This window comes from Carassius carassius, chromosome 46 (genome assembly GCF_963082965.1).
Source record: "Carassius carassius chromosome 46, fCarCar2.1, whole genome shotgun sequence".
In the NCBI taxonomy this organism is placed as follows: domain Eukaryota; kingdom Metazoa; phylum Chordata; class Actinopteri; order Cypriniformes; family Cyprinidae; genus Carassius; species Carassius carassius.
Genome location: NC_081800.1, coordinates 1,738,656 through 1,763,824, shown reverse-complemented (window position 1 = coordinate 1,763,824; position 25,169 = coordinate 1,738,656). Strand labels below are relative to the sequence as shown.

At 40.3% G+C, this 25,169-nt stretch overlaps 1 protein-coding gene across 1 annotated transcript; it reads left to right on the top strand.

Annotated features, from left to right (window-relative positions):
• Positions 1 to 29: 29 nt before the first annotated feature.
• Positions 30 to 25,169, top strand: nup210 (nucleoporin 210). The gene is made up of 40 exons (XM_059541335.1): positions 30 to 550; positions 1,146 to 1,282; positions 2,115 to 2,246; positions 3,350 to 3,446; positions 4,092 to 4,242; positions 4,340 to 4,472; positions 4,816 to 4,974; positions 5,146 to 5,214; positions 5,367 to 5,473; positions 6,117 to 6,257; positions 6,375 to 6,512; positions 6,629 to 6,784; positions 6,912 to 7,101; positions 8,139 to 8,284; positions 8,381 to 8,599; positions 8,691 to 8,864; positions 8,943 to 9,135; positions 10,424 to 10,530; positions 11,576 to 11,680; positions 11,775 to 11,876; positions 12,930 to 13,058; positions 13,223 to 13,350; positions 13,425 to 13,560; positions 13,918 to 13,980; positions 14,972 to 15,151; positions 15,233 to 15,313; positions 15,389 to 15,520; positions 16,141 to 16,299; positions 16,464 to 16,555; positions 18,611 to 18,785; positions 19,906 to 20,081; positions 21,433 to 21,653; positions 21,727 to 21,863; positions 21,995 to 22,103; positions 22,405 to 22,551; positions 22,628 to 22,878; positions 22,981 to 23,185; positions 23,642 to 23,758; positions 23,879 to 23,953; positions 24,494 to 25,169. The coding sequence occupies exons 1-40, from the start codon at positions 399 to 401 to the stop codon at positions 24,595 to 24,597; spliced, it is 5,625 nt and encodes a 1,874-aa protein (XP_059397318.1). The 5' UTR covers positions 30 to 398; the 3' UTR covers positions 24,598 to 25,169.

The window sequence follows — 25,169 nt, the reverse complement described above, 5'->3', positions numbered from 1 at the left end:
CGTTTCAAAATGATAGATCATGTCCCAGCATGCATTTCGGCGCTTCAATAGTAACACAAGGCGGGTATTTCCATGCCGCTATGTGTGCTCAAAAAATATAATATTTGTTTTCTTTTGAACGCTCCGCTTAAATTTTTTGCCGGTTTTTCGGACTTACACTTTAAGTATCCACGTGTTTTGTTATTATGGGTGAATCTGGACCGCTGAATTGATGAAGAAGCGATAATGAAAGTAATAGTCCCGGTTACAGAAAGCGTGCCGCTCGCGCGCGTGCTGTAGTCTGATACACTGCTCATCTGACACTTTGTGTTCAGTGGTTTGAGGGATGTCTGCGTGAAGCTACTGGAGAAACCTCGCAAATTATCTCATAAGCATAACTTGTCATATCTTAATCTGTGATGACGGTGAACGTGCTCTTTATTCTGACAACTGCCTTCATCTGCAGTTTGACAGACTCGGCCAAACTCAATATACCGAAAGTTTTATTACCTCTTGCCAGAAGCACGAAGATTAATTTTACACTGGAAGCAACTGAAGGATGTTATCGATGGTAAGCGCATTCAATATTGAATAATACTTGTCAAGTCTTTAATAAACACTGCTACATTAATAATGTGATAAAGCACACCTAGAATACCTAGCCAGGTTATTAAGATGCTTTGTAACATCAAACACGTTGTCCGTGACAAGTCGAATGAGAAAGTAAAGTAGCAGAAGAACATGTGGATACCTTATGAATTTTAAATTAAGTAGCAGTAAAACTGTTTGTACTGTGAAGATGAAGGCAGAAAGCTGAAGCACGTGGTGCTGTGATGTTTCATCTGCTAAAGCACCTCACATCGCACTTTTCAAATCTCTTGTAAATATGCATACTTTGTAGTTTAGAAAATTAATGTTTTACTAATAAATCTACAAGAGTTGCATGTTATTACAACAGTACTGCAGACAGTCTTTTTTTGCCCAGCTACATCACCCATTCATAATTCATTTCAGTTCATTATGTATATAGTTCATTATTAATATCGGATCGTAAATACCAGATGTTCCAAGGAAAGCACAACTGCATGTCCCTGTAACGTCCTGTCAGACTGCATACATTTCCAGAAGCCTGGGTCAGTTTTCCTCAGCAGTGTGTTCTCTCGCAGGTCGTCCAACAGGCCGGAGGTGGCCAGCGTGGAGGCCGTGGATGTGGATGAGCGTCAGTGCTCCCAGAAGGCCGTTCTGCAGGCCCGCTCCACTCAGCCGTCCAGACTCACCAGCATCATACTCGCAGAGGACATCTGTGAGTGCCTTCTGACACACCCTTAGATCAGCTGTTCATTACATATACTCCAACAGACCGTTTTGTCTACCCAAAACTTTAATTATCATCATTTTCACTCTTATATTGTTCCACATCTATATGACTTTCCTTCTTCTGGAACACAAAAAGAGAAGTTGTGTAGAATCTACTGGCTGTCCTTCACAAGTGACCTTCAGGAAGGACATATATTTTATTATATATAGAGATGTATAGAAAATAGCCTAAGATGACCTGTGTGCTATATTAAAAGCCATCTAAAATCATATGATAACTGTGACTGTTAACTGATCTTTTTATTCATTGATAATTGTCCACAGCTACATTAGATCTGAATCAGTCTCATTTCATTCAGGCTGGGTTTGTGATCTGGAGCAACTCAAAACAACTGTTTCGTTAAATCTTCTCTCATTTACCCAAACGTTTGTGAATAATAGCATGAATTTCTGTATGTTCCTCACAAAAAAGCTGTCGTATGACTTTGGAGGACTTCTAATGTAGTCGTGCAGACTACTTTAATGAAACACTAATGGTGCACTTTTGTCACTTGAGCTTGTCGCCTCCAGCTTTCATTATATTGAAAAGAAAATCACCTTTTGTGTTTTACAGTAGAAACTAAACAGCAGTTTTTTCTGTAAGTGAAGTAAACAGTGAGCTGGATAATGTTATATTTCAGGTGAACAGAATCGGGTTGCTCTGATTGGAAATGAACCGATATCGATTTATAGTGCCTTCATGTTTTCACTAAGAGTGGCGTTTATGTTCCTGTTGTTTGTAATGGCTGTATTATGTGCTGTGTGTGTGTGTGTGTCAGTGACCGGACAGGTGCTGCGCTGTGACGCTATCGTGGATGTGATCAGTGCGATCCAGATCGAGTCCACCACGCGAGAGCTTCATCTGGAGGATTCGCCGCTGGAGCTGAAGATCCATGCACTGGATTCAGAGGGTGAGGAAGATTATGGTGACTTAACTTCTTTAGGGAAAACATTTTGTTGTGATATGCTATATTTGTTTTATTTTCAAATGAAATGGAGAATGTAAAAGGAAATCAGAAAGTGATACTTGTGTTCAGGTCACCTGTGTGCTGATGAACAATGCTGTTGCTTTCTCATTCCTGACACAGATGCTCTTTCCACAGATCAGACGTCAAGTTTAGGCTTCTAGTGATTGCTCGTATTCATCCAATTAAAAGCTAATGACATGAACAAGTTGATTACAGACTAATAAGCCATTTAAGATCTACAGCAATGTAAACACATGTTTTAAAAACACCAGTTCTATGATTAGCAGGCTTTAAATTTCTTACATTAAAATTCTTTTCGATGTACTTTTTAGATGCGGGGGTCATACACTAGTTTGTAAATCGTAATGGGGAAAAAAGCATCATTAAAAGAATAACATATTTGACAACAATTTTATATTGTTTGGAATTATATATTGTTTGTATACGCTCTGTCATGGACAATACATTACTTAAAGTATCAGATCTTTTTTTTTAACCCTTTAAACCTGAGGTGTAACCACCAATGAAAAAATGAATTATCAAATACTAAGCATCCACTGAATGTAATAACACAAAAAGCTTTTTTAAACTTATCTTTTTAATGAATGTAGTTATTTGATATGAACATCACCAAAAATATTTTTTCTCCTAAATTATTTCTTCCCAGAGTTATTTTGTTAAATAAGACAGATATGTAAAATATCCCTTGAACACACATTTTTCTTACACTTTTATTTCTCAGCACGAGGATGTCCTCACATTTTTTTTTACTAAAAATAGTTTTCTATCAAACGATACCTAACTTTTAACTCAGTTTTAACAGTTTTGGAGTCACTCAGAAAAAACTACACCTTCAGGGAGGCAAAAATGCCTTCAGGGCTTAAAGGGTTAAAGGAACACAGTGTTTGCATTAGGCATTATAAGATTAACTGCATGCATTGTTGTCATCTGTGCTCGTCGCTATGCACGTGGAACAGATTTAGGCTTCCAGGATAACTCTGACAGCGATTTGGGATTGCGTCACGTATTGCTCCTTCTGTCTTCAGGAAACACCTTCAGTACTCTGGCCAGTCTGCTGTTTGAGTGGACTATCGTGAAGGACGCTGAGATGGCAGGCTTCCCCGACTCCTACAACACCCTGAGGTAAGAGCACACCTGCCAAATGATGCCCTCTTTCACTCTGATCATCCTGTTTTGGTCCATTTCCTCATCTTTGAATATTCATAAACAAGGGGTTTTTTCAGCATATGGAGATGAGATTAATTTCAGTATAAACACCAAACAGCTTTTGTATTTTAGCTGGGCTAGACACCATCTTTAAATGTATCGTTCACCCAAAAATACAGATTCAGTCATTAAATCATATTCCAAAGTTGTAAGACTTTGTCTTGTAGAAGGCAAAAGGAGATATTTTGACGAATGTTTCAAATGATTTTATCCACACAATGGAAGTCAGTGGAGTCTAAAACAAAAATGTTCAAAGTGTCATCTTTTTATTAATCGAAGAAGGGAAGTTGTGCAGGTTTGAAAGACATGAGGGTGAGTAAATGGGGGATTCTTATGTTTTGGGTGAACTATCGCGACGAGGCTGTGAGGAATACATAATACAGTCTGTTCAGTGAATTGTAATTTTCCACTGATGCAGCTTTTGAAGATACACCTTTCTAAGAAGACAAACATAAGACAGTAAAGCTATCCTTCACATCCTGGTTTTGTTTCTGTTGTCTAGCATGACTGTTGTGTTGTGAAGCGTGAACGCTGGTGTAATGTTGAGCTGTGTGTCTGCAGGGTGCTGAGGTTTGCGGAGTCGGCGTACACTCCTCCTGCCTATATCTCTGAGATGGAGCGAGTGGGACATCAGGGAGATATCATCCTCGTTTCAGGAATCAAAACTGGCCATGCCAAACTCAAAGCCAAAATACAAGAATCCATCTATAAGGTTCATGCCAATTTTGCTGTTGCTTTTACACTTCATATGTATAGGTTTATGGACATATTTTGCAAATGAATGTCTTTTTTGGTGGACTGTTTTCCAGGATGTTGGTGCTGCTGAAGTCAGATTGCTGATTCTGGAAAACATCCTTCTGAGTCCTGCTTATGACGTTTATCTGCTTGCTGGCACCTCCATCAAATACAAAGTCCAGAAAATTCGCCAAGGAAAGATTACAGGTACGCTTGCATTAATTCAGAAATAAATTGTCTTCTTTATTTATTCATTCTTTATATTACATTGTTTTATATAATCAGACAAAATTAACAAAATACATGCTGCCAAAAATGCTTTTCAAAATAAAATGAATAAAAGCATCTAAAATGATATGAATTAAAGCTGCAGCACTGAACGGTGGCCTCTCTGTTGCCATTTAAACACATTAGGAATGTGGATTGATTTAATTTAATTCATATATTGGGCATGAAGAGAATGGACACAAAAGGTCCGTATGGGTTGGCCATGTTGGGCTTCATTCCAGTGGAAGTGCTTTGTTTCTGAGCGTGTCGTCCTCTCTTTCAGAGCTGTCCATGCCCTGTGATCAGTATGAGCTTCACCTTCAGAACAAGGTGGTGGCCCCTCACGGAAACCCAGATGCCCCTGTGGCAAACCTGGACCAGAGCAGCTCGACGGTGTTTGCCCTTCAGCAGGGACACACCAACATCGTGCTGGACCACAAGAGTATCCTTCACACCAGAGTTGAACTTACTGACATTTCCCTGCTCTGAGATCCCACTCAACATTACCAGTCTGAGAGCAATGTTTCTGTAGCATGCTCTGTTTAGGGATGTGTTTCTGCATCAGTCGCTTTGAAAACTTTATTTGGGGCTTTCCTTCATTCTGAATGTCAAGGTCTCGGGATGCAGGGTGCTGCTCGTCTTCCCAACAGCACCATCTATGTGGTGGAGCCCGGATACTTGGGTTTGTCTCTTCATTAGCTTTGCATAAGAAAACTTACTCTTAGCTTTTTTGACAACTTGTATCTTATTAAATGGATGAGTAAATGAACAACACTTTGAGTGTAATTGATTGAAATAGTGTAATGAAAGGCTTTTTGTCGTTTTGTCTTCTAGCCTTCAAGATTCATCCCGAGGATCGCTGGGTCCTTGAGACGGGGAGAAAATACGAGATCTTCATTGAAGTGTTTGATAAGTCAGGACACAAGATTTACCTCTCTGATGTAAGTCAGGTTTGGATGTTTAAAATGTCTTTGGTTTCGATTATTGTCACGTGTCTAAATTAAAGGGTTAGTTCAACTCAACTAAAAATGAAAGTGGTCTTCATTTACGCACCTTCATGATGAAGTTATTGAATGGAGATATTTAACATTTCTCTCATCATTTTTGTCCAGTGCACAGTTTTATCATTGGTAAAAGATAAAATGGGTAAAATATTTCAAACAAGCATTTCATTCAAATATGCAATGTGTCAAACTTTATAACCCTTTAATGGGAAAAAAGCAGCCCGCATTAAGAGTTTATAATTAGCCATGTCCTCTGGGAAGACCGCAGTCCTGGAAACCCTGCTGTCATCCCAGACATAAGGCATCTGCCACCATCTCTCACAGACATGAGGTTTGTCAGGGTGGTTTGGAAGTGCACTCTAAACCACAAGTTATCTATTACATTTATAAAAGAAAAGAAACTGTGGTTTGGTTTCCTCAATGGCTGTAATGGTTTTCCTTGAAGTGATGCTTCTGTTCTCTTGAACATACAGCATTGCAAATTCTTTATTAACACATTTATTTTATTTTTATGTAAATTGAATACACATCTTGTGGTAGTGGGTTTTTTTTTTTAAATGAAAAACTCCTGTTTTCACAGAATATCCGAATAGAAACCTTGTTCCCTCCAGAGTACTTTGAGGTTCTGCGCTCGTCTGTGAATGGATCTTATCAGCATGTGAAAGCGTTGAAGCGCGGTCAGACCCTCATCGATGGCACACTGAAAGCAGTTGTTGATCAAGTAGGGGTTTGTCTCCCGGTTAAGCATTTAAAAGAATAATTTCTGGGATCTTCCCAGTGTTCAGTGTTGTTGGGTTGACACTGTTGTGGTTTATTGTAACCTCATTTGTGTCTTCAGGCAGGAAGTGTCCACGCACTCTCTGTTCCTGTACATAATGAGCAGGACGTGGAGATCTACGACCCCATCCTTCTCACTCCGGCCATCCTCACATTCCCATGGCAGCCTAAAGAGGGAGCGTACCAGTACACTATCAAGGTGTCTTAGCGTGTCAAACATTAATGTCTAAATGCATAGACAGGAAATAACCTAAGAATCGAGTTTTCTGTGTGAGGTTTAATCTGTACGTTAATGTGATGTTGCCTCTGTTTCAGGTGACTGGAGGAAGTGGCAACTTCAGCTGGTCATCCACTAACTCCGCAGTGGCCACGGTCACAGTGAAAGGTGTGATGACCACGGTCAGAGACGTTGGAGTCAGTGTGATTTATGCCCATGACATGAGAAACCCGCTGCACTACGGAGACATGAAGGTGATGCCAGCAATCATGCTTGTACAGATGAGGATTTGTAAAATTACTGTCATAGATTTTTTAGTTTAAAAAACCAAGCATGTGTAATGTACATACTGAGGTACCCTGCTGTGTGTCGTTCCTGCAGGTGTATGTGATCGAGCCGGTGGGGATGGAGTTCAGCCCGTGTGTGGTGGAGGCCCGCGTGGGCCTGGATCTGGACCTGCCGCTGAGGATCTTCGGTCAGCTGGCCGGAGAGAGAGTGACCCTCAGTGACTGCTCTCACTTTGACATGCAGGTGGACATGGAGAGTCACCGCGTCTTTCAGCTGCTGCAGGGTGAGAGGAGTTGATGTTGAGAGAATGTATTTTCTTACTTGCATGAGATTTTTAAGATGAGTTTCCATACAGTAAAAAACTAAACAAAAAACAGTACGGTTAGCAGGGCTAGCAGTCACAGTAGCGCTGACTGAAGAAAGCCTGTTAGTAGAGTCATTGACAAATATTAAACAAATATCAGTGATGCAAACTGCTCAGCATTTTCAAACTGATGTTTTATGTTCAAATATAACTGAGTCTAGGGCCAGTCCTTCTGTGTAGAGCATATGCATAGTACCTGCCTTATTTTTAGTGTGTGAGGCATCCAGTCAGGCCTGCATGATTAATCCTAAAATCGCGTTATCAAATCACACAGTCTGTAATTTCATTAAATGAATATATGTGCTGTATGTTTTAAAGTGAATTGTGGCATTTGAGCAGCTCATTATCTGCCAGTGTTTGCAGCTTCTCAGAGTGATTCTGTTCATAGTAAATGCTGCTCCACACAAACTCAATCTCTGCATCTGCTCTAAGTTTCATTCACATTTAGTAATGCAACATGCATCAGCCATCTTCCCATACTTGTAATGAGAAGAGGTTGTAAATGAAACAAAAGCTTTAAGGGCTTACTGCGTTTTTCAGTGAAAATAAAAGTTTGATAGTTTAATACTTGCAATTGTTGTATTATGGGGAAATAAATAAATGTTATGCTTTCTACAATGATAGTGCCCTTGGTATCTCCCAATAATAGACAGTCTCAAATAAGTACAGACAGGTGTGTTTGATCAGGGTTGGCACTGAGTTCTGCAGGCAGGTAGATCTCCAGGAACAAGATTGGGCAGCCCGGCTTTAAAACTCTGTTTAGTTTTCATTTGAGAAAATAAATAAGAGCCAGTGAAACAGACTGAGTGAGTGAAGTTTCGGTAAGTTTCAGTGTTTTGATTTCAGTTTCAGTGTGACTGGTTTCAGTGTTTGTTTGCAGATTTAACAGGAACAGAATGCTATGTAATTAATCTTGAAGTCGCCTTGTGAATAGCTGTAATATTTTGTGTCTCCAGGTAGACTTCCCCCAGGTCAGGGCCACTGCAGCGGGGTCAGAGTTAAGGCCTTGAACCCCGGTTACACCAATTTATTGGTTAGCTACACCCATAGTAATGTTCACCTGAGCGCAAAGATCACCATTGCTGGCTACCCCCCTCTCAGGGTAAGGTTTTAATACCTGTGCTTTAAAGATGGAGAAGGACAAATGTAGATTGTTATCATGAGCAGTGATGTGCTGACCATGCTTTTTCTCTGACAGCCGATTGACCCCGTGTCTGTGGCAGTGGTGACGTTAGGCTCCTCTAAAGACATGGTGTTTGAAGGAGGCCCCCAGCCCTGGGTCCTAGAGCCCTCCAGGTTCTTCAGAAACCTGACAGCTGAGGACCAAAGCAGTGTCACGCTGTCTCTGTACGGACCCGCCTCACGAACCTACTCTAGACATTTAGTCAGAGCCACATGCCGCGCTCTGGGAGAACAGGTCAGAGGAGCCTGTGATGTCATATCCTGTGGTCTAGCCACTCAGAATGTGGACTGGTATGTTTGCATTGCTCAAATAATTGTCTTCGCAGGTCTTAGCAGTGACTGTTGGGAACCAGCCCACCGTGACGAACCCCTTCCCTGCTGTGGAGCCGGCTGTGGTGAAGTTTGTGTGCGCACCCCCATCACGTCTCACACTGACGCCCATCTACCTGAACCCTCAGCTGGATGTGTCCTGTCCTCTGCTGCAGCAGAACAAACAAGTGGTGAGCGCTCAAACTCTCAGACACAGATGTAGTCTTATTATGACAGGAAGTTCAGGAGCGTTTGCACTTGTTCTGTAGGTGCCCGTTTCCAATTATCACAACCCAGAGCTGGATGTGGCGGCCTTTGACCAGCAGGGCAGGAAGTTTGATAACTTCAGCTCTTTGAGTGTGATCTGGGAGTCCTCCAAAGTTTCCCTGGCAAGCATCGAACCAACCATGCCCATGCAGCTACACGTACACGAGGACGACAACAAACAGAAGAAACTCCACGGTACCTCACACTGATTACTTCAGACCATTGAGAGTCATGAATGTATTAGGAATTGATAGCATTACTAAAGTCATATTACAGTATATCTTTATTACTAATTTTAAAGTATATCGCATACAACAATATATCACCATTAGGGATGTCCCAGTGGTGGGGGTTGGGGGTAGAGCTTAAGATCTTTGCCCGAACCCGACGGGACCCGATGGGACCAGATGAGCCTATGCCTGTTTAGAGTGCTGAGATGTTAAGATGTCACAGGACTTATTTTATTTCTTTATTCCAACTTCCGAGTGGCTACGTTAGTTACGAATAAATTGTTAAAACGTGTATAAATGACTCATTCTTGACAAAAGGCAAAAGAGCTGTGTGTGTGCGCACATTTGAATAATGGCGGGCTGTAAATGTGTTCGGGCTTGTAAAAAGCCGTCAATCAAACTGTACTTGTCGGGCTCGGGTCCTGTCGGGCCTAACTTTTATGGCCCGATAACAGCTCTAGTTGGGGGATTTGGACGCTTTTACTTTCTCGTTCAAATTTGTGATCTTGGTGTCACGTTTTACAAAAAAAAAGACATTGCTCTTACAGCTACACACCTTTCACTTTCTAAGACTAAAACAAATGCTTGAAAGATTGATTCTTCATTATTCTTAATGAAAAGCATTACAATACAACTCAATACAAACTAGCTTATATAACATTAAAAGACATTATATAAAATAAGACGAGTCATGGCATACACCACATGCTGTATTATATATATCGACCAATAAATTACAATAAGTTTAGCAAACACTGTGAAAACTAAGTAAAAATAATTGAAAAGAGCTTCCCACAATGTCGCTTCACGCTGGGTAAACAGCTAAGGTCAACAGGCTTTTCAAAATGAAAGCAAAATTCAAACTAAACTGTCTGTGGTGACAGTGCTTGCATGTTTGTTTTTTTTAACCATCATATTCACCTTCTTTTAATATCAAAATGGGTACTTTTTTTTACTTTTGGGAAACCAAATCATCCACCATCGTCTTGTCAGTGTTCACGTCACTCTTACACCTGATGTGGTCTCACTCTCTTCACATGAAGTCTGACTCCTGCTGCTCTCATTGAATCCATAAAGTATCAGTTTTGACATATCTCTGTAGACGGTTATATACATAACCATTGTCTTAAGTTCTTTAAAAATTGCACTGCATATTTATTCTACCAGTTCACACATTTCTACTGCCACACAACCATAGACCATCACACCTTTCGACCCAGTGCTCATAGTTATGTATGTGATGTTTTCCGCAGGTCATCAGCTGGTTCTTGTCCATCATGAATCAGGAGTGGCAGCCATCACTGTGACCGCAGTCGGCTATCAAACATCTCATTTAGAGGCAGCAGCCGTTCTGAGTGGAGTGAGTTCATATACCGTGACCAGTTTTCACAATAGTTTATGAGAAACAGAATATTATTGTAGTGTTAGACATGATTGTCTATTGCCATTGTCATTTCTTGTCTTAGATGAAAAAGGCTGTTTGGACAGAAGAGTTCAAGATACTAAAAATAATAATGTACACTTCTTAATGTGTTTAATGTTGTTGGCAGGTTTTTTTTTAATTAGGAGGATAGTCATGGCAAACCAAATGAATATTTATTGTGTTATTATGATGTTGATGTACTGTATGTATGTATATGTCTGTTATTTCTAAAGTAAGCTACATGTAAGATAAAAGTTTGTGACACGTTAGTTTTTGCAACAGCTCCAGCTCTCTGATACACGGTGTAGTACATGAATGTTCAAATTGGTTAATTCATGGCTGATATAGTGCACTATTGAACAGCTATTATGCAGTATTGTGCACTATCTAACCGATAGTGTGCACTACTGAATGAGTGAACTTGAGCGATTTTAGATCCTGCAACAGGGTGAACAATGAGAGTTAATTCCTGTTCTGGATATTGACTCTTTTGGAGATTTCCTGCTACTACTTTATACAACCGATCACATGAGGTTGACTAGGTTAGTCTAGTACAACGGCTCTCCGGTTTAGATTAAGCATCAAACCGAACATGAACACAACCTGAGGATCAAGGAGTGGCTGAACCGCCGTTTCATGAGCTCATGAGCAGTTTTGTTTCCTCAGCAGGACGATGCTTTGTAACCACACACCTCAGCCCACACCATCGCTACAGTTACTGTTGCCAACAACAAAGCCGAAACAGGAAGCTGACATGCTGATACGACAGCATGATAACTCTAAGACAACTCCTTTGATGGGCACAGATTAGTGCCACACATATAATGTGGAAAATCTTGCTCCTGTCCTAATTGTATTAGCATGTTGCTAAGTTAACAATAATTAAGAGGATAATTCTTCTTATTTGTAAATATTCATTGAGTATTGATCTTGATTCTGAAGTTGAGCTCTAATTGATGTGTGTTATATTGACGTGTGTTAGTTTGATCCTTTGAGCCCTGTCTCTGCCACGCTTGACCTGCTGTTAGTAGAGGACGTGAGGGTGACCCCTGACACCATCACCATATACAACCATCCTGATGTGACCGTAAGCTCACACATCTGCACAGCACACACCTGATTGTCTGGAAGAGCTTGTTGGGTGTGTGTGACCCCTGGTGTTGCTGTTTTCCTCTCTGCAGGCGGATCTGATTCTGCAGCAGGGCTCAGGTTATTTCTATGTCAATGCAAGCGTCGGGGGAATCGCAGACGTCACGTTCCAGGAGTCCCAGGGAATCGCTCAGGTAATGCTCAATAGATAAGCTCTGTCAGAGGTATTTGAGGGATTTTGTTTACAACATGGGGGGGGGGGGGGGGGGGGTGGGGGTGGATCTGAAAAAGCAGATTTTGTCCAGTGGTTTGATAGAAATGATAACCTTATTTTAATATATGTAGCCAGGGGTTTAGGGCATAGTAGACCTGTAACTAGTTTATTGCCATTAAACAAGTGTGTTTTTACCTGGAAGGCCCATTCATCTCTGCTTCTAGAATACAGGAAACGATTTACTTTTCCAGTAGACTTGAAGAATGAATGTATGGTTTTAGTCTATTGGGATACAAGCCAGGTGCTGAAACAGTTCAGTTTAAACTTCAGCATGTTGTTTTGTGAAAACTACAGCGCAAATCATGGAAGTGAATAAAATGTTAGACATCAACTGTTGCAAAAGTCAACAGTATAGTAGACCGTACAGTATACCGTACACACAGCTTCAGTGGAGGGACTGAGAGCTCTCGGAGTACATCTAAAATATCTTAAACTGTGTTCCGAAGATAAACAGAGGTCTCACGGGTTTGGACCGACATGAGGGGGGAGTCATTAATGACATAATGTTTGGGTGAACTAACCCTTTAAATGTAATGAATTGAACTATAATAATAATAATAATGAACTATATTTTAAAGAAAGTGTACATACAATACACAACAAGCGTTTTCATTTTAACTTTTAATAATTGTTAGTTGTATTGTGTTGTTCTGTGTTAAATTTAATATATTTAAATTACAACGTCATTAGAAATGTGTAATGATTAAATACATAACATACAAGTTTCATTAGAAATGACATATTTTAACTTAACATAGATGTTTGTTCGGTACAATTGTAATCATATTTCAGATATTAAGTTATAAATTTTATTTGCAATAAATATTTAATTTTAGTTGTCCAAAAACATTACATTGAGTTCACACTTCAGTATATTATGTAGTGACTTCAGCTGACTACACAGTATCAGTTGTTAATGACTGGTTTCTTCTGTGGTTTAGTTTGAATGTAATCTCATTTGGTTGTGACTCAGGTGGTCCCGGCTCAGGCGGGGGTCCTGCAGGTGATGGTTCATGACCTTTGCCTGACCTTCCCTTCCCCTGCGATGGCTACAGTTCACATCTCTGATATTCTGGAGGTCTATGTGCGTGTGGTCGACAAGGTTGGTGACATCCAATCAAAAATTAAAAAATGTATTCATTCAGATTCATTCTTAAATTTCACAAAAACAAATCCATTTAGAAATTCCATGCATGTGCATTTTTTTATTGTTTATAAAATGATTTTGAAATCGGGAATCTAATTCCGACAACACATTTATTTCAGGTGGAGATCGGCAAGTCAGTCAAAGCATATGTTCGGGTTTTGGATAGCAACAAGAAGCCTTTCCTGTCCAAATACTTCTCTGTCATGAACCTGAAGCTGAGGGCCGCGTCCTCCATCATATCCCTGCAGTGAGTAACATGTCTAGAGCTCCTGAGCTGGATCTGCTGTCTGTGAGAGCTAATAAACCTCTGCTGTTTGTCAGAGCTCTGCCTGATTCATCAGAAGAAGATACGGCCACATTTCTGGTCAAAGGTCTGGTGATCGGACAAACTAGTGTGTCTGCTGTCATCATAGACAAACATGGCAGGAAGATCACCTCTGCACCCCAGCAGATTGAAGTAAGCCGCTTCTGTGCCATCATTTACAGCTTTATCAATGGTCTTCTGTAAGCTTAATGTGCATACATTGTTTATAAGTTTACTATGTTTTTGTAATATAATTAGGGAGCTGATTCTTTACACTAGGAATATCAGATCCAGTCCCTTAACCAGAATAAATGTAATGTACAATGAATTGTGTGAAGGGTCAAGTGATTCAAAAAATAGCTGAAGAAATGAAGCAAATGAAGAAAATCAAACACAATGAAAATATATGGTTGCTCTCTTAAAGCTACACACATGAGTTGCTACTGAAAAATTCAGATTAGATCTTTGGTGCCTTCATGATTATAAAGTCTTTCTTTTTTTTGTCTGTAGGTATTTCCTCCCTTCAGACTGCTGCCCAGGAAAGTCACTTTGATAGTCGGAGCAATGATGCAGGTAAGTAATCCTCTTTCTCAAAAATGTATCTTCTGAATTCCAGAGTACTTCTGTCCTCTCTTCTGTCTAATGCACTCAGATCTGACACACAAAACACAAGCACATGCTGCACTCTATAACTGCACGATTGTCTGGGGATGATTTGTGATAGTGCACTTAAATTTGACACAGATAAATTAAATCGTTACAACGAGTTTCTTTAAATTGAGGATGATTTCCTAAATTAAGCCTTTTTTATCCCAGAAAGATCTGAAAAAAATAATTCATGCATTTATCACTTGGAGATTAGACTATTGCAACTCGTTATATTATGGTGCCCAAAATAAAGTTTTAGATAGACTGCAGATGGTCCAGAATGCAGCTGCAAGATTGCTTACAAGCACTGGCAAATTCGATCATATTACTACATATTACTATAAGGCGCACCGGATTATAAGGCGCATAGAATAGAAGATACTGCAATCAAACGTTTGACTGGGTTTGCGTTATGCATGCACTAGATGGAGCTGTGCTAAAGGGAATGTCAACATTATGACAGAGGTTTTTTGAGAAAATTAAAGGCTTTTAAGTGCGCCTTATTGTGTGGAAAATACGGTAGCTACGTTTACATGGACGCCGTTTTGTAGCTTGGAATCAAATCATTCAGAAACACTTTTTCATGAATGCAAAAAGTAATCAAGGATTATGATTTGATCATTTATGAAACATCAAATGCATCAATTTACTTGGACCACAGCATTATGGATGAAATAATAGTTGGGCCACCGATGGCAAACTTCTCTGTTATGATGAGGATGTCTGTGAAGTATTCTTTTCCATTGCCTTTGCTATAATTTTGTTGAAATAATTCTTCAATGCGGACAAGTGAAGGTGAAACATTAAGGACACTGAATTGGCTCAACGGGACTTGATCATTTAAATGCCATGTCTGTGATCAGTGATCATCTTCAGAAATGGACTGACTGGATGCATTGCTCCTGTTCATGTGTAGATCACGTCAGAGGGAGGACCACAGCCCCAGTCCAACATCCTCTTCTCTCTGTCCCACGAGAGCATCGCCTCTGTCAGCAGTCTGGGGCACGTCAAGGGCCTGTCGGTGGGCAACATGAGCGTGACCGGCGTGGTTCAGGCGGTCGACACAGAAACAGGCAAACTGGTGGTGGTGTCGAAGGTGATGCTCTGCAGACAGATGTGCAGATGAATGAAGACGCATTGATCTGTGTGTGAGTGAGTTAAATACTATCATTGACAGGACCAAGTGGATGTGGAGGTGGTCCAGCTGAAGGCCATCAGGATCCGGGCTCCCATCACCAGAATGAAGACAGGAACTCTGGTAAACCCACATTATGAGTTCAATTTTTCTCTGCAGAAGAGTTTAAGGTTGTAATGGTTTGGTCTGTGGCTGTAGATGCCGGTGTATGTGATGGGCCTGACCAGCAGCCAGACCCCCTTCTCCTTCGGGAACGCTCTTCCTGGACTCACCTTTCACTGGTCTGTGACTAAGAGAGACATTCTGGACGTTCACACGCGCCATGAAGAGGTCAGAATAACACTCTCTGTTCTCTGCTTTGGGGCTTCAGGATTTTAACTTGATCACATTAGGACTGGTATCTCTATTTTTAAAGTTCTGATTGATTTAACAGCCTATTGACCACTTACTGCTTTTTGCTGAATGAACATGAAAGGAACATTCAAAATATGTTATACATATATATATACTGATATAAAAATTAGTAAGTTAATTTAATTGTGTGATTAATTGTTTTCAGTTTAATCCATTAAAATATTTAACGCATCCATTTTATTCCTTGCGTCCTTTGGCTAGCATAACAGTAGACACATGAACATGCTTATCAAGGATAAGATGCAAAAGAGCAGTTAATTTGGCTAGTGGTGCGCTGTCTGTGAAGCCACAGAAAAGTCTCTTTAGACTTAAATGACTAAAGATTCTTACATTATGTTGTTTCTATTAATTCAGAGATTCAGTATAAAATTATGACAATGTAAATATATTATTTTAAGATGCAATTCATTACAAAAAAAATATTAGTGAATTATTTTAATCGATTGACCGCACTAATAAAAAATGTAAAATGAAACCCAAAAGCAATCTGTGGTGTGTTGTGGTTTAGATGAAGCAGTGTGTGATCTGTCCTTCAGGCATCTGTACAGCTCGGCGCGGAGCACAACTTCGCCATGAGTGTGTTTGGCAGGAGTAAAGGGCGCACCGGACTGAGGGTGGTGGTGAAGAGCAGTGTTCCTCTGGCGGGACATCTGCAGGACAGTGCCCTCGAGCTCCAGGATGAGATACAGATACAGGTGACTCAATCTCACTCTCATTCACAGAGCATCACTGTATTCTGTGATACTGGACTAAAAAACTAACCCCGCATTGAATGTTTTATCCATTGCAACACTGCAGTTTGAAGAAGGTTTTCCTGAACCAAGAGCAAAGACTGACCCTGCCATATATTACATTTTAGGTTTATGAGAAACTGCAGCTGTTGAACCCAGAAGTTCAAGCTGAGGAGATACTGATGTCCCCAAACTCCCTGCTGAAACTCCAAACCAACAGGTACCTCAGCAGCTGCAGCCTTTGCTTCACATCAACACACACAGTTACAGTTAGACTGAACCTCATCAGATATCCATGGCCTACAAATACACACAATACAGTATTACACAAATACTGTACAGACCACATCATGTAAGAAATGATTAACCACAGGACCAGGTCCAAAACATAACTTTAGACTAATGCAGTTATTAATGCAGTTATGAGAGAGAGGGATATTAAATGTGTGAGTCTGTGCATCTCTCAGTAGTGTTGAGCATCAGCGTCTTAATAAAACTGTACGTTTATCTTCTCCAAAACAGCGCCGTTAATACCTTGCTAGTGAGAAATTAGGAATTGTATCTTGCTAAACTATTTTACTGATAAAATCATAGCAGCACTGACAACATGTTTCTGTACGTGTTTGTTTGTTTGTGTGCGTTTATAAGGGAGAGAGAGAGTGGGAGAAATACAGTTTGTGCTCTGCGTACACGTAACATGTACATTTGTAGCAAAAACATCGTTTTTAATATAGTATCGTTTTTATCCTGCTGTTTACTGTTTATTAGCTTGGTCAATGTCGTGGTGTGTTGTGGGATATGGACAGTCAAAACCTGCCTGGAACTACTTTTGTTGTGCATTTCCCTAAAAAAATGTGCACACCTTAAATTGTTTGTCAACCAATCAGATTCAAGCATTTAACAGCCCTGCAGTATAAACAGATATTGAGTTCAAATTCAGAATAAACGTAAAAAAAAAAATCTAATGTAAACATTTTGACTAAATAATGACTATCGTGTATCATTATATCTGATATTCAGAGTATTTTAAAGGGTTAATTCACACAAAAACAAAAATTCTGTCGTTAATTACTCACCCACATGTCGTTCTAAACCTGTAAGACCTTCGTTCATCTTCAAAACAAAAATGAAGGTATTTTTTATGATATCCGAGAGCTTTCTGAGTAGTGGTCAACTGATATATCGCCAGGGCCGATGTTTGGCGTATTCAAATATCTGCATTGGCTGAGAAGTTTTTCTGCCCGGCCGACTGCTCCCTTTCTCCCTCTTGTTTGAACTTGTCATTAACAGTTCGGTCTAATACGGATAGAAGTCGGTCTAATAATCAGAACGGCTAAACAAAGGAATTAATGTATACAAAAAGTATTATAACGATTGCTTTTATATTAAAATAAATGTAAACAAATCTTTGAATGACTAATTCCCAATTCGGTAATATTTAATTTCACAAACCTTGCTAAATTAGCTGAATGCAGCTGTGAGATCTTGTGAAGTGTGTATGATCACGTGTTCTCTGTGTGACGGTCGGTCCCTGTGAATTGAATGCTTTAAACTCGTGATTTCAAATTATGCTGCGCTTTATGCATTAATTGCTTCTGCCCACTGTCATATTCATGTCATTTTCTCTGTGTGCTGTATGTAAAATTAGTGTTATCCTGGCTTTATTTGAAAAATATGATTCCCAATGCACACAAACTTCCCAGAATACTGAGTGCCCTGTTGGTTACAGTGTTTACTTCCTTTTTAATTATATTTTTATTAAATATTTAGTTATTTGTGAAAAATACTTTGTAATCTAAAGTATAAGTATATCTATGTTACACATTCATTTTTTAATCCATTGTTTAATGATTTAAAATCTCTTAAATATGAATAAAAAAAAATTCAAAATTATATCTGCTTAATATCAGTTATCCCTGCTTTCCAAGATATCAGCTTCGGCTGTCAAAAAATCAATATCGGTCGAGCACTATTTCTGATCCTGCATGGAAAGCAATGCAACTGAAATGTTCCCGGGCCCAGAAAGTTAGTAAGGACTTCATTAACATCAGTGGTTGAACCCTAATGTTGTGTAGCATTAAATAATTTTGAAATAATAAACGGAGAAGCACATCCATGTGGGTGACCATATAGGTTTCCTGGATAATGGTCAGTTCTTCAGAGATCCATCAAATAATATTGAGTAACATGTCAGACAAAACTGGATCTTAAAAATCGTTTCGGATCTTTGTTGTGGAGCAGTACACATTCTGACTGTGAACTGTGTGTCCTGTAGAGATGGACTGGGCTCCCTGTCCTACCGTGTGCTGGACTGTCCGGACAGAGCTGCTCTCGTTCAGGTGGATGAGAAAGGACATCTGACATCTGGATCTCTGACAGGAACTGCATCACTACAGATCAGCTCACAGGAAACCTTCGGCGTCAATCAAACCATCATCATCGCTGTGAAGGTAACACTGCAGCACTTAAGGATCTGATTATATGCAACTGAGTGCAGTCTTTAAACAGACCATTATTTTTAGTGCATTTTACTGAACTTAAACTTAATAGTAGGGCTGTCAATCGATTAAAATTTTTAATCTAATTAATCATACCCTTTTTCTGTTTAATTGCGATTAATCGCACACTTCATGAAATTAAGCATAGACCACTTATCTTGTTTCAAATGTTTTTTTTTCGTCATCATTTGCTATATCCAGCACAGTAAACCACAAGATTAAAGGGTGATGCTCGAAAGCTTTTTTCAAGATAAATGTAGATGTCTTATCAAAAAAGGACACTCAGAAACTCCAAAAGGACACCAAGGGATCCCATATAAGCTCATATAAAAGACAAAAACAATCAGAATGTTATAGTGTGTGTACAGTGCAACAGCAAAGAGCTTTTTTTTTACATTTTAGAGAAGTCATTGCGATACCGAACTGGACCACACGGAGATGCCAAAAAAAAAAAAACTACACCAACCTCCTGCTGACTGCATATATCTACTCCTGTAGACAGCTCCATTCATTATCATACATTTGTGTGGAAACAAAGTGATTGTATGGAAATGTCTGTGCCTGTGCATAAATGCAATGTGCAATCAGTGAATTAACAGCATTCATACCTGCATTATTATAACGGACTCGTGTGTGCTTACTGTACGACTCCTGTACGCCACCGCAGTCGTCTTTACCTTGATTGCAGTCTTCTTTGATCAAAACCTAACTAGCGAGACTGATATTTAATTTGAATTGCAGATATGTAATAATAATGCATAAATTAATATAATAGAATTGCAGTTTGATCTACAATTAAGATAAAAAACAACTAGCTGTAGTTCCTTGCTCATAGCTCGTCAGTGAAATACACGGCTATGTGTGTGTGTTTTTATTTAGCAGTCATGCAGTGTGATCTTACTTCAGGGTGAAACCTACATATTTAAATGAATTTTGCTAATAAATGACTGTACATTATACCTTACATATCAGTGTTGTTTTGTAATGCATAATATCTCTTTACTGAGTAGTTAGTATTGAGTGTCAGCAGTCAGCGTGTGAACTTGAACTGCTGCTGTGTTTGTTGTGAAAGGTGGTGACCGTCTCGTACCTGCGTCTGAGCACTAGTCCGGTCATTTACACGTCTAACAGAGAAGCTGTGTCCGCCATCCCGCTGGGAGCCGTTCTGACCTTCAGCGTTCACTTCCACGACAGCACAGGAGAAACCTTACACAGCCACAACTCTGTGCTCAGCTTCTCCACCAACAGGTAAAGCAAAGCCAGGAAACTGAGGCCATCTACACTACTGTCTTCAACTGCAACACTGCAAACCAGCACCAAGACAAAACTACTGCACTCATATGATAATTAGTGCTGTCAAATGATTAATCGCAGTTAATGTTAACTAATGAAGCCCTAATGTAAAGTGTGAATTAACAATAAAGAATCAAAACTCTAGGGCATGTTGTAGTCCAGATAAAAATAAAAAAAGTCTGAAAATAAATAGCCTATAAAAGTCTAAATATTTAATTATTTGGCTGTGATGAACACTAGTGCAAATCCACAAATTTGAATGGCTATTTAAATGTTTTAGAAAGTAGTGCAGCTGCTCATTTATGGGGTTTCCAGAGTAAAGGCTGCTTTTTTTTTTTTTTTTTTTGCAGTTTAGCGCCATCTGCTGTCAGAGAGTGAATGTGCTTTCATTCAGCGTGTCTCTCCCGTGTTCCTCCATGTCCTTCTCATGCGTGCTTGTTTACATCCGAGCGCATACGAGTCTTTCAAGCAGCATACAGCGGTGTTGTGCATTTTGATCAGTTGATGGGAATAGTATTTTTAAAATGCATTCCAAATTCTGAATAATTTGTAATACAGAATTATTGACGGAATTTAGAAGTGCCTACGATAACAATATCATATTCATTACCATGATATATCGCATTACCGAATACCGGCACATGTCTACAGTACACACACATATTATGTAAACAAGAACTTTTATTTTGGATGCAATAAATAGTTTGACAGCACTATTTATATCAACAATACTTCAGGGGGCTCCATTTGCCACAAGCGTTAATTCTTCATGTTTAACATCCTCAGTTGGACTGATTTATTTAACACGCTGTCAGTTCTGATAAAACTTCCAGGTGTTATTGACATCACTAGAAGTTACAGTTATTGGTAAGGATTAATTGACTAATCAGAAAATAATACATTGATTTCAATGTAAAAACAAAAGAAGAAAAAGGAAAGATTAAAAAACTAGCATCAATGAACTTTTGTGTATTCACAACTTCCTTCTCAAACTCTGCCACTTCATGGACAAAAAAATGTATATAACGCAGAATTAGTATTTTTCTTCAGTGGTTTCGTCACATAATGCAGTGAGCATTATTAATGAAATAATAACAGAATCAGACCTCATTTCTCCTCACACAGAGGAATGGAGCATCTCAAGTGGCAAAAATGGTTGCAAATAAAAAAAATGTTTTAAAAAATATATATATTCAGGCATCAGAAGCATAATTTAATATGTTAAAGGTGGAAATTGTAGACTAAATAAAAAATCGGGAGAAAATCAGTGCATATGCTTTTTTAAGGAGCTGTATTATGTTTGCAGGGATGATTTGGTGCAGGTCGGTAAGGGTTCGAGTAACGGCACGCTGACGGTGCGGACGGTCAATGTGGGTCTGACTCTGCTGGGGGTCTGGGACTCGGAGCAGGCCGGACTCGTAGATTTCCTCGCACTGCCGGTCCAGCATGCCATTCATCCGACTGAAGCCCAGCGGCTGGTCGTGGGTGACGTGGTGTGCTTTTCTGCACAGTTTGTTAATCAGGAGGGTAAGAGAAAACACAGACACATGCGTATATTGAAAGCCCAAAGTAAGCATTTACTTTCATTGTTGATGTGCAGGTGTGTCAGGTGTGTGGAGCTCGTCGTCCAGCGCTCTGCTAGAGATGGACCCCAGGACAGGAGCGGCCGTCGCCAGAGACAGGGGCACAGTCACGGTGTACTACGAGATACTCGGGCAGCTCCGCACCTACAGAGAGGTGAAGCTAATCACGTGCACTGCACTTCAGAGATATTTAGAAGGAGAAATCCTGAAAATGATTTGGTGCAAGATTGTGAAACTGCAGATAAACAGTACTGTGATTGTATTGTAATGCTGTGCTTTGTTTAGGTTGTAATTGAAGGTGCATCTCAGACGTCTGTCATGATTCCTGCAGTGAAGACGGACAGACATCCTAAAGTCCTGATGTCAACCAGGAGCACAGGAAGCAATCTCATCGGTACAGAATACTCACTCCACCATTTGATCCGCACTTCTCAAATAACACCGCTGTTTTAACCATTAAAGTGAAATCAGGAAAAAGAGGAAAACTGAATTTGAGGGAAAATAAAATGGATTGCAAAGAGCCCCTTTAGGGGTTAGATTCCTAAGAATCACAAATGCTGAATAATTAGTTTACTGTGACTGCATTTAATCAACACAGGTAAATGTAAAGTCTCATGCACAGGTGCTGTTCCATGTTGTTAATCATCGTACTTCGTACAGCATCGTCATACTCCTGATGTGTCCTCTGTCCACAGGAAGCTGCTCGTCGTCTCAGTCAGACAGCATGGCTCTGCTCCACCCAGAGTCCTCCGTCAGCTGTCAGCTCCGCTTCACCAGCAGCGCCGTGGACTTCTCTCCTCATGACGTCTATCACACTCACACAGCATTCGACGCCAGCTCAGGTCTCTCACATGAGCCTTGCACCTCAGCCTGACTTCACTCTGATAGGTTTTAACCTGTCTCTCCTCTGTGTGTCAGGTTTCTACAGCTGCGCGCTGAGCTTCAAGCCCATGAGTGAGCAGCAGGTGAAGGTGTTGAGCGTGTCTCTGACGGAGCTGGAGGTGAGGGCCGGCGTGCAGGGCGCTCTCTTCAGCGGAGAGCAGCTCAGCGCCCGTCTGCCTGTCAGTCCAGGGATCTACTCCGATCAGACGGACATCATCCTGAGCCATCAGCACCCGTCTGCGGAGCTGACCGTCTACGGGCCGCCAGCCACGCTCCAGCAGCTCGATGTATGTTTGCATCCTTGTCTGTGTCTGACAGTCATTTTGTTGCCTTTACTGTAGTCACCAGATGTGTGTCTGTGAATGTGATTCGCTCTTTCTCATCTTTAGGTGAAGAGCAGTTCTCCTGCCATCGTGATAGAGGAGAAAGATGTTTCTCACAGCTTTCCCAGCTACATCAGATACACGGTTCGAGCAGTGAAGCCGCAGGGACCGCTGACGGCGTCTGTGTCTGTGAGCAGCGTGTCCAGTGCTCAGGTGCTGCACATCCCCGTGTCTGTCATGCACCTAGCAGCCAGCAGCTCTTCTGTGCAAGGTTTGTTCCTCAGCTTCTGTCTGACAGCATACTGAGACACATGTTGATCATTAAAAAGGATCCTTCAGAAGGATCTCAGCATCAGGAACATGTGGGATGGTGTATTTTTAATGGCGCCCCTGATCATGTTGGAGCATTGTGTTCAGATTGTTTTGTAATAGAGGTATAATGTATTGCACAGTTTGCAAAGGAAGTTAACTTCTGGATCTGACAGCAGTTGCATCGCAAACCGCAAGTAAACAATTTCATAATGATTTGTCTGTAAATGACAGTTTTATTATGGATGATGTTTTCGAAACACTCACATGCATTAGTGGGGGGCATTGAATCTTTTTCCCAAGCAGCCGATCATAATAGTGGTTGTTTACTGACAAGCCTTCAGGAAGACGCCCACTAAAACTGAAGAAGCAATATATAGCATAAGTACTGACCCATGCTGCTTCTCTTTTCCTTCAGCACATATAGTAGATGGAGCGGACGGGCCCAGTATTCTTCAGCAGTTTATCGACTCCTATCAAGTGATGTTCTTCACTTTATTCGCTCTTTTGGCTGCGACTGCTGTTGTCATCATTGGTAAACATGTCCACATCCTGCCCAACACTTTTCAGTATCATGGATAATTAGTTTTCTGACAGTGATTGTTCCTACATTTCATTATCATCATATATGTTCATTTTCTGTCTGTTTGTATAGTGTGTCATGCACTGTTTTCCCCAAGAGATCCTGTCAATCATCCAGCATTCATCCAGAAGACTCCGCCTCCTGCAGGTACACGTTTCCTGCAAGAACGAAATCCGATATAACCCGAATAAATGCAACACAATTAACAACTGATCTTTTCATTTCGGATGGATACTTAATTGGTCTTTGTGCATCAAAGGAAGCTAATGAATGTTTATTGGGTTAAAGCCGTCATATCATGTATTATTAATTGCAGCAAAAAACTAAATTAGTAAATTAGTGTGACCTTTTTTCCACCCTCTATGATCCTTAGATCACCAGAAACAGTCTGGTTATTTGTATGCAGATGCCCTCACAGCACTTTACTTTTCCTGTTCACTGGATCAGCACTGAATTGAGAAATATGCTGCTCAAACTCAAAATATGCTGACCTTGTGGGGAAAAGCTCATTTCAGATGCACTTCCTCAGAAGTGTGTGCAGAGCAGCAGGTGCTACACATGGATAGAAATGACAACTGATCTGAAGACTTCATCGCATGCTAGCAGCATTATTTCTTCTGCTGTTTAGAAATAGTACTATCTTCACATGACTTCTACGGTCATTTGTAAATGCTGCTGTTTCTGCAGGTGTAGCGAAGCTGACTGAAAGCCCCTTCAACAGCAGCATGTCTTCAGGCATGAAGAGAAGCCCAAGATTGCACTTGTATTCACCAGACTACAACTCCAGATAAACCGTCTCCACCTGAGACTGAAGAAAGTGCCTTCCCACTGAATGCAGGAGTATAATGAGCGTGTGCGAGAGTACTGCTTGCATGCTTAAAACGATAGCTTTTTCATTTGAATCCTCGTGCTGAAGTGCTGCCTATTTGATTGAATATATCAGGGCTGCATATCGTTTTGCTTGTGTTTGATTATTTAAACGTTTGATGTGTGGACTTTTCTCCCAATAGTTTTCATAGCTTGAGACATTCAATTTTTGTGTTATTTGCAATGTTAAACTGTTTTTTGTTGTTGTTTTTTGAAGCTCAGGATAACTTTGGACATGTAATGTGAGACTGCGGCTCGATTATGTAGCATGTTGATTTGTGAATAGTGCAACCACTGCTTCCGTCCAAAGTGCTCTTACATGTGACAACAGCCAGTAATTTTATTTTATGAACAATATTATATTGATTTTAATGATATGTTGAACTCTTTTGAGTTGCGTGCAGCTTCTTTCAGTTATTGATGTGAATGTTAAATCAGTTAAAGGGCTTAATTCAGTCTTGCTTCAGATTCAAAGGGCTTGTGGAAGGACTGACTG